At 42.9% G+C, this 13,022-nt stretch overlaps 1 protein-coding gene across 1 annotated transcript in view; it reads right to left on the reverse strand.

The window, feature by feature from the left end:
- LOC147443480 (disease resistance protein RPS4B-like) overlaps nt 1-10,492 on the reverse strand; it is a 59,933-nt gene extending 49,441 nt beyond the window's left edge. Inside the window, exons 1-3 of the mRNA XM_086529880.1 lie at nt 10,192-10,492; nt 8,835-10,080; nt 8,465-8,752 (exon numbers count right to left, since the gene is read on the reverse strand). Coding sequence (XP_086386006.1) covers nt 8,465-8,752; nt 8,835-10,080; nt 10,192-10,427 — 1,770 coding nt within the window. The 5' untranslated portion in view covers nt 10,428-10,492. The remainder of the gene's footprint in view (nt 1-8,464; nt 8,753-8,834; nt 10,081-10,191) is intronic.
- Nucleotides 10,493-13,022: the final 2,530 nt, after the last annotated feature.

Raw genomic sequence — 13,022 nt, forward strand, 5'->3', positions numbered from 1 at the left:
GTGTATGTTCACTTTCATGGTAGGCCAATAGAAATATGTTTCAATTCCCTTTAGGGTAGACTGAATCCCTCTATGCCCTGCATATGGGGGAGCATGAGATTCATACATTACTTTCTCACGTAGTGAGTTAGTAACGCATAGTCTATTGCCATAGAGAAGATAACCATCTTGTAAAGTAAATGGTTCTTCTTTCTTCCCTAATGCAAGGGCTGAAATCACATCTCTAAAATCGGGATCAATAGCATACTCATCTATCATTGAAGATAGATCATTGTGAGTTGCTATGGAAACCGCATTCACTCTCGGGCGTCTTGAGAGTGTATCGGCTACTTGATTATGCTTGCCAGCAATGTGAGCAATATGAAAATGAAATTGTGAAAGGAAATTTGCCCACCTCATTTGTTTGTCGGAGAGCTTGGTCTGCGTCATGAAGTACTTAAGACTTTGGTGATCCGTTCGCAGAATGAAAGGAGTCCCCAATAAATAGTGCTTCCATGAGTCTAAGGCATGTAGAACTGCAAGGAAGTCTTTTTCGTATATGCCTAGTGCTTGCTCAACAGGGTCGAGCCTTCGACTCTCATAGCCTATGGCGTGCCCTTCTTGGAGCAAAACAGCCCCAAGGCAATCACCACAAGCATCACATTGGACCTCAAATGGTTTTGAGAGATCCGGTAGTGTAAGCACAGGTTGAGAGATAAGCTTTTCTTTAAGCTTTTCGAAAGCATTGTTCTCCTTAGCAGACCACGTATACCTGACATTTTTCTTTGTTAGGTCATGTAATGGTCCCGCAATTTGTGAGAACTTTTCTATGAAGCATCTATAGTATGCACACATACCTATAAAGCTTCTTAGTTCATGAAGATTCCTTGGTTTAGGCCATCCTTTTATTACCTCTAACTTGGATGGATCCATTTGGATTCCATCTTGAGAGATAATATGACCTAAATATTGAATCTCTTGCAAGAAAAATTCACTTTTCTTTCGATTAACATAAAGTTTATTCTCTCTTAAAACTTGAAATATTACCTGGAGGTGTTGCTTGTGTTCCTCCAATGAATTAGAGTAGATGATAATATCATCAAAGAACACTCCAGTGAAGGTTCGATGAGGCCTGAACAGCTTCTCCATCAAGCGGTTAAATGTGGCTGGTGCATTAGTCAAGCCAAAAGGCATGACAATGTATTCGTAAAGACCAAATGTAGTACGAAATGCGGTCTTTACAATGTCTTGATCAACTATCCTTATTTGATGATAGCCACTTTTTAGGTCAATCCTACTGAAGTAGGTCGATCCTTGTAGCTTATCAAATAGGTCTTCTACCCGTGGAACGGGAAACCTATTCTTGATAGTGATCCTATTTAGTGCTCTATAGTCGACACACATACGATATGTGCCGTCTTTCTTTTGCACTAATAGCACAGGTGAGCAAAATGGAGATGAGCTAGGCCTAACCATGCCCTTCTCAACTAACTCATGCACTTGCCGCATAATCTCCTCTTGTTGAGCTTGAGAAACTCTATAAGGAGGTTTGTTAGGCGGTGAACTTCCTGGAAGAAGTTCAATTGCATGGTCGTCATTACCTCGTTTAGGAGGTAGCTCACAAGGGATGTCGTCAATAAAGACATCTTGAAACCCCTTGAGAAAATTGGATAACTCTAATTCCTTTTGGTTGCTTTTATTTTCTTTTGCTAAAGCATTAGGTTCATTTTGAGAATCTTTAACAAAAATCATGTACACGGAAATAGAGCTCTTTATTGACTTGTTGAAAGCTGGTGTATGTACAATGGGGATGGTGTTACCCATCTCCTTAGCATCTATATACATGTCCTTTTCCCTGAACTTAAAGGAGATTCTCCTTTCAGGAAATTTAACATGGGCAGCCAGGCGGTCAAACCATGGTGCCCCTAGGATTACATCCTCATGCTTGAGAGGAGAGATAAAGAAGTCCTCTTTGTCCACATAGCCTTGGACATGAAGCCTCAATTTCCCGATTAAGGGAGTGACTGAAGCTTCTTGCCCCTTGAAGGCACTGTCTGCGGGTAGGATATCTCCCATCTCGTAGGATTGTATGCCTAGCTTGGTGGCTAACTCCATAGATATGAAATTGTGAGTAGAACCAGGGTCAAAGAGAATAAAAGCATCATGTTCTCTTACCTTTCCCCAAGCATGGCATAGAGGAGATCCTTTGTGGTGAGTTTGGTGAATCTCCTCCTCTTGGATTTCAACCAAAGAAGCTCTAGGAGGATCTTGGCGGTTGTTCTTTTGGGGACAAGCGCGGTACGCATGCCCTTGTTCGCCGCACTTGAAACACCGGTTATCTTTACGATAACGCTCAAGCTCTTCAGGAGAGAGTTTATTCTTTCCTTTGTAAACTCCCTTCTCTTTAGCTTTGTTGGAAGTGCCCTTAGGAGACTTTTGGACATTGTCCTTCCCCTTAGGCTCATTGGAACCCTTGTTTTCTGGGGGCTTATTATTTCTTTTACCCCCCGTTTGGAAATTGATTCGAGAGGCCACCATAGTATGGTGTATTACCGCCGATATGGTACGTGGCCTTTGGGAGTTGACATACTCCGCCATTTCTTCGGTTAAGTCCGCACAAAATTGTTGCTTTTGCTCTCCAAAATCCAACTTTTTGAAGACAGTGGCCTTGAGTTGTAGGTCCCAAAACTTGTCTACATATTTGTGGATGGATTCATTGGGAGAGAGCTTTAAGCTTCGCCATTCGGTGAGTACTTTGTCTTTGGCATCGGTGGCCAAAAACTGCTTCATAATGAAAGCTCTTAAAGCCTTCCATGTTCGTGGAGCTTCACCGTTGGCTCGTAGGCTAGACCACCATTGTCTGGCGGACTTTTGAAAGTGCATAGCTACATGGCGTAGCTTAGAGGACTCCGTGAAGCCCTCATCTCCAAACGCCGCATCGAATTGCTGGATAAAGGCCAAAACTTTGTCTGTAGCACCGAAGGTGCCATCATAGGTAAGGAAAGAGATGCTCTTCCCTCCCTCTTTGAATTTCTTCAGCTTGGACGACCTCTTCCATGCGGCATAGGATTTCCTATGGCCTCTTCTTTTTGATGGTTCAAAAGTTGCACCATCACTTTCTTCAGAAGGTGAAGAATTTGAAGAAGGTGGAGAAGAGGGTGACCTCTTTCTCGCCTTTTTCTTGTCTTGATCTTTGTCGTCTTCACCATAGCTTTCATAAGAGGAAGAGGATGAAGAAGATGGAGAAGAGGGTGTCCTCTTTCTCACCTTTTTCTTCTCTTGCTTTTTATCATCCCTCTTTGAATTATGGCGTGGAGAAGAGTGTGATGGTCTTCTCCGCTTTGGTGGTGATGGAGAGCGTTTAGCCCGCCGTCTTCGTGGAGCCATCTCCGCCGAGGTGGCGGGAGACTCGCTTCTTTCTCGTTCCTTCGGTGGAGGCTCTTGAATTCTCCTTTGGGAAGGAGATGCATCATCCAGAAGTAAGTTCTTGAGCCCTTCATATGGATTCTCTTCTTCTTCCCGAATCGGAGAGAGACCTCTTTTGGTAGTCTCACAAGGAGGCTTCCTAGGTGTTCTCTCGTCATGGTGATGAGCTTGGAGAATCCCGTGAGCACGGAGCTGCCGTTGCACTTCACTTTGGAGAGATGGATTGCCCATGGCTTGTTGAAGCCTAGAAACAAAATAGTTAACAAGCATTGAAGCATCATTAGTAGCTTGCTCATGAGCAAAATCAAAGTTATCAACATTAATTTCACTCTCTTTACTATTGTCAGCCATTCTAACAACTTTTAGGTGTAAACTTTTTAGGTGTACTTTGGCACTTCAAGCCCTAGTTGCTACTCCTCTTTACCCCTTTAGAAAAAGCACTCAAGCTACTGTACCCGCGGCTCGAATACCATTAATTGCAAGGAATAGAAGAGAGGGTCTTTCGACACCAAAACAGCACCGGCTCCTGTCAAGCTTCTAATAGCTCAATAGTGGTTAAGCCGTAGGCAAGCCCCGTAGGACTCCACTATTAAGACCATAGCTCTCGACGGTGATGCCCCGTTAACTGCACAAAGGCAGGCGCACTGCAAGGCTGAAAAATCCCTATTCTACTTACTCACAGGCAATTAATAATACCAACCATTTCTAGCTAGCTTGAGGACCTCCCTTCTTGAGCAAGAAAAGAGAAACCTTGAGCTCTGATACCAATGTAACATTTATTGGCCTAAAATCTTATGTGTAGCGGAAATTAGCATGAACATAGTGGGCATTTCATTAGAATAGATTCCGAATGAGAATTACAAGAGTGCTTGGGTGGAGAGAGCAACAAAAAGCATAACACTTAGTTAGATAGCATCGACAATACTTTCAAAAGAGAGAGAGCAATTAAGCTATTGACAACAGTTGAGGACCGGATTTGCATGGAGCCGGTCCCCCCCCCCAAAAGGCTTTGTATTATGGTTTCTCCCATCAAGAGAGACATTGTACAATACAATTCTTTGTGTTCCTTCAAGACTAGCTAGTGCAATGAAGATGGAAGCTTCATACACCAAGCAAAACACTTAATCAAACACAACTTGAATTATCCCCGTTCTCAGACCCAAGACCTCACACACCTTCGAAGATGGTGAGAGCTAGTAGGGTATGAGAGTAGATTGAGAGGAAAAAGAAGTATCTTACGAGAAAGAAGTACATCTCCTCACATAATCACTCATATTAACATAGCTTAGCTTAGTAATTAGCTTGGTAGAGAAGATGAGCATGCATTGAAGCTTGGCTCTTGGTTGGATTTGCATCCACATGCCAAGAGAGTGTTGATGTAGGCTTCTATCTCACAAGCTTGGAGTAGGTGATGAGCTCTCCATTAAAGCTTGGGAGGAGATAGAGTATTTTCCCTTCACACATGGTCAAGTGTGAGAGTGTGTGTGTCAATGCCAAGCAAAAATCAGCCCCCCCTCTCTCTTGGGCGAGCCCTAGCTGCTAAATAAGTCTGGCCTTTGCCTCATTGGACCTCCCCAGGTCAAGCCAATAGGAATTAAGCAGCATAAGTGATAGCCTTTAGACATGTGTCCCCCTTTCCCCTTTTGTGAGAGCTTTAGGTAATTAAATAATTAAACTAAACTCTCATTGGACCCCTTTGCCTCCTGGCCAATAGGAATCAGGCAAGCCATGGGCCTCCTGAATGCTCATTGGACCCCTTGGGAGACTGCCCAATAGTCTTCTAGGAGACTTAATTCTCATTGGTTTCTTTTATTAAATGTTTTTAAATTAATTAAACTAGATTTACTCTAGCTTAATTCTCATTGGTCCACTTCAAGGGTCTTCCAATAGGAATTGGGCACACCTTGTGGGCATCTGGCCTAGGGAGCTGACATGTGTCCCTCATTCCCTTTGTGTAAAGGGAGCCTGTGTGTGTGTGTGTGGCTTTCTCTCTCATCCCCTAGCTTTGGGGCTCGCCCCCTCCCATGTAGGGATGTAGAAAGACTTTTTGGGCACACACTAAGCATCCAATTTTCCCTAGGGTTGACCTTTGGACACAACCTTTGAATTTTGGAACCTTAGCATTTTGGAAGTCTTAATGGGCTGAACCTTAGGGTCTTTTTGGCCCATTGTTTCACATGGCTCTTTTGCAGATGGCCCCCCCTTTGGATCCCTATTTTCCCTCCTTTGGATCCCTACTGAGGCCGGTCTGCTAACTTAACCAATATTCTAGCTTTTTCTCCCTTGGCACTTCCCCACATTAAATGATCAGTTTAATATGAGAAAATCATTTAGGAGAATTAGATATTGATTATTATGACATTCTCTCTCTCTCTCTCTCTCTCTTCTCTCCCTTTCTCTTACACTGACAATTTCATGGGGTGTTGCTGCCTTGTATCGGATCATCTTGGAGATCATAGTGACAAGTGGTTTCTCCATCTTCCTCCACCCATCAGAGGTTTCTCCAGATCGCATGCCGTGGTCAAGACTAGGTCCCCAAATCTGAACTCCATACAACACTGTGGATGTCACTAGTGTATCAAACAGCCATAGCTTAGTTCGGGGCTCTTGAAACTGAACTAGTGAACACATCTGCTCCAATTGTGCGAGGGCTGCATGTCCTCGTGTCAGTCTAGCGGCTGTTGCCTCTCTCATGGAGGAGGGTCTTGTGAAGACAACCCCTAAATAAGTGTAATTCTTAGTCAGCTCCACCTCTTCCTCATCATATAGAAACAATGGCGCTGATTCCCTCACCCATTTTGTTGTAGTATTGAAAATCATCACTTTGGTCTTGCTTAGGTTCACAGTCAGGTCTCTATCATGTGCATATCTCTCCAATGTATCCAGCTGGCTCTGTAACCCTTCTGGTGATTCAGAAATGAACACAAGGTCATCTGCATACAACACCATGTCTCCATCTCTGTCAATGTAGTCTGAAACCTCATCAATATACATTCCAAAAAGAGTAGGAGAGAGTGGACAACCCTGTTTCACTCCAATGTTAGAGTCAACAGTCTCTAAGAGACCTTCAATTGTGCACACTCTACCTGTTACTCTCTCATATAGTGTGAGTATACCCCATGAAATATCATTGGGTACACCAAGATCATACAGCCTGCGCATCAGCCTTGCTCTAGGCACTGTGTCAAAGGCTTTGCGGAAGTCGACAAAGCAACAATAGATACGCTATCCACGGGCTCGACCCTCTTCGATGATGGCTCGAAGAGTAAATATGTGATCAAGGGTAGCAAAACCTCTTCTGAATCTAGCCTGCCCACCTGCTCTTACATCCTCTTTCTCTGTCCATCGACTGATTTCGTGTTCAAGCACAAAAGCATAGAGCTTAGCTAAGGTATGGCATATCATGATTGTGCGATAGTTCCCAAGTGACGTAGAGTCTCCTGTCTTGCATACTGGCACAATGATGTTAGCTCCAGCTCACTGGAAAACCCTCAGCTACAGCTCTGTTAACATATTGACCAACAAGCGTGCCAGTGTACCTTGTGCATGCCTTAGGTGCTCAGCAACCAGCCCCTCATGATCATATGCTCTGCTTGTATGAAGTCTATCAATGGCTCCATGTATCATGCTCTCAGTAAAGAATGCTCATACCTGAGGACGACTACTCTCAAGGCAGGCTAGAAAGTTGCGTTTCTTTCACCTTACAATGCACAGAAAAGTTATCTGTGACTGTCTATGTGTAATGATCCCTGCTGCTACTTCTTTGCAAAGTTTGGTCGTCATCTCTCGACATTCATTGTCGTACCAGCTATTTCGGGGTCTAGTGACCTTCCTTTCTCCTTCCACACCCCGAGAGTGGGGAAAGGCTGTGTTTGCAGTTGCATGGAGAGAATCTGTAAATCTTGCATCAACTTTGTCAAAGAGACATTTGGATCTACTGTTGATAACAATCTGAAAATTTCAGCTGTGTATATCTCTTCAGTTTGCTTTGTAAATTTATATATGGGTTATGACGGGCCTTGCTGGGTTGCCATGGATTGCGTAGAGTAACGACAATCTAGCGCAAAAGACAAATGAGCATGATCAATGGCGGCCTAGCTTGGTGACATTGAGAGCTCTCGAATGCGGGGATGAGGTCAAGTGGTGCAAGTACATAGTCCACTGTACTGAAGCCATTGCTGTGTGTGAAGCATGAGATTGTGGCCATCTGGCTGTGCCATTAAGGATGGCTAGTCCGTGCGTAGCCCCCATCTCTAAAAGATATTTGCCATAGGTTGTGCATTTTCCTTTATCTTGCGAGACTCTCTCAATCCCAAGATCCACATTATCATATTCTCGCATCTCAGCTGCGGAGGTTTTAAGGAAGCTTGCAACGATTCTGTCCTTGCATTAAAATTAAATCCCCAGCAAGCAAGATATCTCCCATTCGAGAATATGAATTAACAAGAAGAGAGCCGTTTTTATGAATTAACAAGAAGCATCTCTTGTAGATTCTATGTTTTTCCCCAATATAAATAGACTGGGGACCCTACGGTACTAGGAGGTACTGTAGGTGTTCATCTATTATATTTTCTCTGCCAAATCTTGTTTCTGTTGATCCTTGCCCCTTACCATTGTGAACAAAGTGGCCGCAATTAGAATACAGCACAGGTAGTCTCTCAAGCACACTTGTGTTGATTGAAGGGAACACATTGTGAGATGGAATTATCATCTATACTAATAGATAATGGGGGAGGGAATCCCCCCCCCCCCCCCCCCCCCCACGTGGCGAAAGGAGGTTCATCCGGCCATAGCTGCAGCAGTGTCGCCTGCACCTGAGTGCGCTCAGTGAGAGAGAAAGCGTCTGGGCCCTGCGCGGAAAGAGAGAGAGAGAGAGAGAGAGAGAGAGAGAGAAGATGCCGCCGGCTGCACTAGTGACAATAGCGCTTAGCTTGGAAAGCACATTCATGTAATAAAAGCAAACTGACTTCGGTATGAAATATAATCGTGCTATCAGAAGACGTGTTTGGTAGACTTTTGAGAATAAATCGTGGTTTTGCAACCAATGGATGGTACTGACCTGAGATAAAATGTCCTCGCTTGAGTTGCAGTCTGCTATCATTAGATACCGAAGACCATAAGGTCTGCTATTATTAGATATCGAAGTCCTGTAGAAAGTAGCCCAAAGCTTATATTTATCATGGTCGCAAATTATTAGTATCTGCATGTTCTGTGCCGTCGCTATGAAATATTTGATATCATTGAGAGTAAAGTTCTTCGAGCAAACAAGAAAGTTTCTCACATTGCCCAGTCTCTCAAAGTAGTCGTCACGAGTGGAATCTTTGGTCAAAGCACATATGCCATCCTCCTGCAGAATTAAGGGCAACTGCATGTCATTTTGATAAGCTGACAACTGATTATTTAAGAGGTTAAATGAAAGACAGACTTACATTACGAAGAATACGCTCCCCTAAGCGGAATGCCAGGTCATGCATTGCCACACATTTGTCGTCAAAGGCACCCCCATAGCAATAATCAAAATTATATCCGAATCTGAGAGCGCCATGGTTGCACATGTGAATGCTGTCCACTGCTGAAACGAGGGAGCGATTCTTCAGCTCCTTCATCACATCCACGTCCACAATCCTCTCCACTGTTTCCCATGACCACCCATAGAAGGTGCTCACTATATCCAGGAACGCCTCCTGACGCGACGGTGCTAGCCTTTCAAAGCTGAGCTGCAAAAACTTTGTTACAGGAGATGTTTCTTGATTATCCTGACGAACGGTGAGTATGTTTCTCTCTACAAGCCACCATTCTGATTTTACACGCCTACCTTCGTCCACAAATATGTTTCCTAAAACAGTGAGTGCAAGGGGGAGTCCCCCACACAAGGGCACCAGCGCATTGAGCAAGTCCTGGTGACAAGGGTCAGAATACTGCATATTAGCAGAATCTGCAAACAGCTTTTTGCTCTCGTCAGCTTGAAGACAGGGTGGTTCGAAATGGAAAACCTGACCCTCCAAATTCCCCTGAAGATGGCATTTATTTAGAAGCGCCTGTACAACTCCGTAGTCTCTACATGTGACAACTATACAGCTTGATGCATGCAGGTTGTCACTTCCTACCCTGAATGGCAGGAGCTTGTTTAAGTCCTGCGCATCAATTACATCATCTACAGCCAGAAACAATGTTTTCCCGCCATTTTTCAGTTTGTGCAGATGGTCGTTCAGCTGTCCTCCCCCCATCTCAAAGCTCGGAAATTCAGTGTTGACATGATATTCAAGCTGCCCCAAGATCCTCGTTTGTGCTTTGCAGATCGTGTCGTCATTTGCACCATCACCAATGTGCACAAAAGCTCGTGCACCAAAAGTCAATGAAACTTCCTTCCAAATATGGTTGAGAATTGTAGTTTTTCCTAGTCCTGGTAGTCCATGGATTCCAATCACTCGAAATAGTTGGCCCTCGCTCTTTTTCAGAAAATCCATGATGGGCATAGAGCGATCTAAACCAATCTTTGACGGAGGAAGGCTCACTTTGTCATGGGCGACTCTAGGAGCAATGTGAAAAATTCCGTCCACCACCACCACTTGTGTTGTAAGGGCTTGCAGCGTTCTTTCTAAATCCTCCAGCTTCGAATGCACATCCGTGGCACATATGCAACTCAATATGCAATCGATTCCAAAGCCATATTGCCTAATTGGCATGAGCGGATGAAAAAATCCCAGATTAGTACACGTAATTATTTGTACATTATATAAGTCCACTACGTGCAGGGCATTAAGCTATCAAAACTACAAAGCATACCGTTTTCCGATGGACTGCACGGTTTGCAGCAATGACTGAAGCTGCTCCTCGAGCGCGACTACAGAGGCCGGGCTGGACACTGTACTGCATACGATCAGACTTAGCCTATCGATGAGAGCCTGTGTGAGAAGCTTGAGTTGACGTCTATGAGAGGGATTGAGGCGAAGGTAGTCGATATGCCTAGCCAGTTGAAGGAGCGATTCGATGGCAGAAGCTACACCCAGGCCAACCTCCATGTTTTTCAGATCCACCAAATGCGCAGAACGTCACAAGAAACTTGCCTTGTTCTCCATAAGAAAGGTTTCGCATGCCATGGTCCAACCATGGCTTGCTAAGGAGGCCCTCCATCCTGAAAAAGCTGCTACAGTTTCCCTAAGAGCAGGGTCTCACTATGTACTAATAGAATTAGTGGGATTAATTTAATATTGATAAATTGTGGTCACTCATGCTTTCATTTGATTTAGTAGTACTTGGCAGACAGGCTGCCTGAAAATAGAAACACTACTAGTACTCAACTTGTATTAAGAGCCTCACTAGAGTACTAACCAATCAAAATTCAATCTTTGCTCCCTATTTTATTCATTAGTGCTGCGATGCTGTCTCAGATTCCTTCGCTCCTCTCAAGTGAATGCTTTCCTACCCTTACAAAAGGGTTTTTCGGTTTAGAACCTCAACCAATCCAACAAATACCCTACTGCTACTCCCGTAACCACTTCAACGCCCGGCTTACGTGCTCCAAAGGGCCTGCTTCGATATGATGATCGGTTTCGCATGCTGCATCCGAATACTCTCTCCTCCCCTCCCTTCCGTGCTGCAACCTGCCATGAACTCCAAGAGATGACGCCCTAGACAGGAAGTGCATGCTCTCTCTCTCTCTCTCTCTCTCTCTCTCTCTCTCTCTCCGTGCGACTGAAATCGCCTGCTCAAAAGCATCTGTCTTGATTCGCCTCTTCTTTTCTTTTCCAAAGATTGTATCACCTACTTTCTCTCTTGATGCTCACGTTCTTACTTCCATACCAAGGATAGAAAAGTTATGCTCAAATGTTACTTCTCTTAGTGTTATTGTGACCACTCCACACTCTCTAATATCCTTAATATCATTAATTTTTTAAGCTCATAGGGGGACTCGGCTCTTAGAGGAACAGGCGGGCGAATATAGAGCAAAAATGGCCGAGTTGGACCTCGAGCTGGATGCCCACATAGGGGCATTACTGGTCGATCGGTTTAAGGATACCTGGGCCTACTTGCTTCCAGAGGAGCAGTGGCATGAGTATAAAAATCAAAGGTGGGATAGCCCGCACGGATGGGCTTACGAGATGCTCAATAAGATAGAGGAGGAGACGAAAGGAATGGGGGCCGCGTTCACACAACCCCAAAGGAAGAGAATGAGCTCCCAACATCTTCTTAAATCAGTAGAGGAGTGCCTGCGCCGGCTCCTTAAGCGGGCCAGGACGGTTGATGCAGGGCTCCCCTTTCTCAACGGAGTCCTCGTCCCTCACGAGTAAGGGCCGTTGTTACACCCGCCCAGTCCCTTGTGGATCTACACAAGCTATGCAGGTATTGAGCTGGATATGTGTACATCGATGAACCTAACTGGACAATGTTTTTGGCCTGTGGAAGGCCATAGGGTTCGTTTTACAAGGTTGTTGCAATACCGAGACGTTACATCACCTTTTCATGGATATTATGCAAGTTTATTGTTTCTTATAGTGATTTGATCTACCTTTCTTTTTTGTACAAACAATTATAAATTTCTCTTGTTTTTTGTTTGTAAATATGTTCATTCATTTCATAGCATTACTATGGCTCGACTTTCCATTCCTGATTCTTTTAGAATGTCCATGTGAAGTTTTATATTGTTTCTTACAATTCAGATATAATTTCTTGTAAATCTTAGCAAATATAAGCCTTGTTATGGTATTTAATTGGTGTTCTTGACGGGTATAACAAAAATCCCACGTACAAAATCTTGAACTTTTCAAGAGAAAAACTAAGCTAAGTAAGCCTCTTATTTATAGAGTCATGACTTATTAGCTTAAAGACCTCCAATAAACTAAGTGTCTCTAATCGTCTCTTCTTTTATGAATATATCTAAACTATCTCTCTTTAATTCACTTACGCTGTTTAAGAATTACTTGGGATAATAATTAGTGATATTTATGAAAACTATAAATACTTTTTACATTGCAAAACTGCACACTAAAAATTCTTGTTTAACACGCAATATAAGCTATTAAGATGAGCATGACTTCGAAAAGTTACATCGATCGATAAATCATAGCAAATTCCACAAGAAAAATCTTACTAAAGCATTTATATTCTCACTTCCATACGTAGATAATCACAATTAAATTAATATTTTGATAAGTTTCATTCAACCAAATCTCAAGATGCATAACAATGTGTACAATTTATGTAAAATTGAATCTCAAAAGAATTGATATTTGATTGATTTTAATCTATAGAATCACTTTACATATTTTTAACTAAAATTACCACATTGATTTTTGTCTTTCTAAAATAAGCCTTAGTCGAGAGTTGAGTTAGGCGTACTTTCAATGTTTTTAGTGATGGTTGAGATTTACCAAAAATGTTATTTAAATTTTATAATATTAAATGGATCTTTTTATTTCATCTTTCATTTCGCATTCTCACATGGCTTGACTTCTCTTGCATTCTAATATTTTAGAATGGTAAAGAGAAGCTTTACCTTACATAATTCTAGTAAATTCTATATATACATACATATATATACATACACACATATATATGTACTTATGTTTATTAAACCTACCTTTTTTATAAAGGCATTAAAAAAGAAGTCCTTAAAT

This window comes from Adiantum capillus-veneris, chromosome 14 (genome assembly GCF_014529385.1).
Source record: "Adiantum capillus-veneris isolate H3 chromosome 14, ASM1452938v2, whole genome shotgun sequence".
NCBI lineage: Eukaryota > Viridiplantae > Streptophyta > Polypodiopsida > Polypodiales > Pteridaceae > Adiantum > Adiantum capillus-veneris.